This window comes from Theobroma umbraticum, unplaced genomic scaffold (assembly GCF_002168275.2).
Source record: "Theobroma umbraticum cultivar Fairchild unplaced genomic scaffold, ASM216827v3 scaffold_20.0, whole genome shotgun sequence".
In the NCBI taxonomy this organism is placed as follows: Eukaryota; Viridiplantae; Streptophyta; class Magnoliopsida; order Malvales; family Malvaceae; genus Theobroma; species Theobroma umbraticum.
The window spans coordinates 287,180-289,318 of NW_018397266.1; the positions used below are offsets into that span (position 1 = coordinate 287,180).

The 2,139-nt window shown below is 37.3% G+C and overlaps 2 protein-coding genes across 2 annotated transcripts; one reads left to right on the forward strand and one right to left on the reverse strand.

The window, feature by feature from the left end:
• The first annotated feature begins 153 nt into the window (after nt 1-153).
• On the forward strand, nt 154-570 carry LOC149526722 (protein NRT1/ PTR FAMILY 5.1-like). The gene has a single exon (XM_089784719.1). The coding sequence runs from the start codon at nt 154-156 to the stop codon at nt 568-570; it is 417 nt and encodes a 138-aa protein (XP_089640845.1).
• Nucleotides 571-677: 107 nt separating this feature from the next.
• LOC110423426 (cytochrome b5) lies at nt 678-1,584 on the reverse strand. Its single transcript, XM_021437644.2, has 3 exons — nt 1,564-1,584; nt 1,358-1,424; nt 678-1,246 (listed from the first exon to the last, which is right to left on the reverse strand). Exons 1-3 carry the CDS (start codon nt 1,582-1,584, stop codon nt 996-998), a joined length of 339 nt encoding a protein of 112 aa, XP_021293319.1. The 3' UTR covers nt 678-995.
• Nucleotides 1,585-2,139: the final 555 nt, after the last annotated feature.

The window sequence follows — 2,139 nt, forward strand, 5'->3', positions numbered from 1 at the left end:
GTATGCTGGCTTCTATAATATGCTGCGCTGTTGCATCATCAGTTGAGTCTACAAGGTTAAAAGCTGAGTAAAAAGGACCAGTCAAATGATCCGAATGCTACTGCCCCCATATCCGCATGCTGGTTGGTTCTGCAGTTCTTTTTCCTGGGTGCAATGGAAGGATTAGCTGGTGATGGCATCCAAGATTTCTTTGGTCATTATGCTCCAGATTCAAGGAGATATGGACCTGTATTTACTAGCTCACTCACCGGGTTTGGAACAGTACTTAACATAGGATTCATAGCTTTTCTAGATTATTACGGCTCATCCAGATATGATGAGACTTGGCTTGGTGATAGTGTAAACCAAAGTCGGTTGGATTCTATCTATCGCGCATATACCATGGTGGCCCTGCTCAATTGTTTTCTCTATGCTTGTGTCTCCACACGGTATTCTTATGATAATATCATAGGAAAACCAAAAGAAGAAGAAGAAATACCATTCCTAGAAGTGAAAGAAGAGGAAACAGCAGGAGACCAACAGTACAACCAAGAGCCAGATGTTGAGCTGCAAAGAATTCCTCTGCGTTAGCCTTTCAAGAAAAACCATTCAGATTTCCAAGTGCCTATATATTTACATTTGCTTACGATTTTACGTGTATTGTTTAGAGAGGTATATGTAGCCAAGGATGAAATGCCTTTCATGAACTAGTATTTTATTATTGAGGGGCGTATACCCACAAAATCACCAATTTCCTACATCTAACTGCTTCAAAACTCGAAACAAACAATCTTGACAACAAAAACCTGTCCCCCTTGTATTAATGTATAGAATTTTCCCTGTTTTTCAATGCTATCATGCATGTATTACCAATGAAGGTAATCAATTGATCAGATCCTACCTTCAGATTTTAAAAATAACAATGAATAAATGTTCTTAATCCTTATCCACCTATTATTCAAAATTTGGGATAACATTTCCCTTTCAGCTTCCAATAGGGGAAAAATCATATTGCTTTACTTCCTACGCAGGTATAAGAACCCAACCACCACAGATATGCCAACAACTGCCACAGGAACGGCCCAGTATTGCTTTGTCAAGTCCATGAGCTTCTGAGAGTAATCAGTTGTTTCCTTCTTGGAGGAAATTTCAAGTTCTGGGATGATTGGGGAGGATGTGTCAAGCTCACCAATGCAAAAGTTCTGCATGAGCTCTTTCGCACTTTTGCTGTGTCCAGCATCTTCAAAATCATCTGTTGCGTCTTTCCCTTCAAAGAATTTAAAGGAAGCATGTTATTTTGGGGATTCGTTATTTCATAATGTAAACACATTTAGCTCCAAAATTAATAACAAAATTATCAGTCGGAAGCAAAGACTACCTGTCGATGCAAGCACTACGTCATCACCTCCTGGGTGCTCATCCAAATAAGAAGTAACATCATATACCTACAAAAGGAAAAGGACACTTTATTTTCAATCAAGAGACAAATTAAGGAAACAAGTTAATGTCACTCATATAAGAGATGAAGAAATAACTTTTTCCTCTCCTTAAAAGGAAGATTGAGCATAAATGATTCTACCATACAAGGTGTTGGGCGGAATTCATCATGTGAAGTCACAACTCATTGTACATAAACCTGAACTGATCCAAAACCATTGGAATCATTACAAACATTTACAATAACGTTTGGATACTAATGAGTGCCTCAGCACAGGATGTCAAGTAGCATCCTACAATTCCTAGCTGTTAAAATTAGTACATAAACCCTTGAAGCTAGATGAACATTGATCATTTAAGAGACCAAATTCAATAAGGTTAACAAACAATGACCCTGTAGCTTGCTTCTTTAGTGCTATTAGCAGGACAATAGTGTGCGATTACAAACTCCGCCTTTATGCAACAGTGTCCTCAACAATACACTAAAGATTTTGTCAATTTCTTTTCCAGTAATTTCGGTTAAAAAGGTTCTAAAAGTACATATTAGCTGAAATTTAGTAAAATTATGTAACTAGATACACATTTACACACTTTAAATAATAATCGCAGATGGGCATATGAGGCCACTTTAGAATAAGATAACTAATCCTCTTTGCAATCCAATCCTCCATTTAAGTGCAAACCAAACATAAAATAAGATGATAATCACCCTACCCTATCATA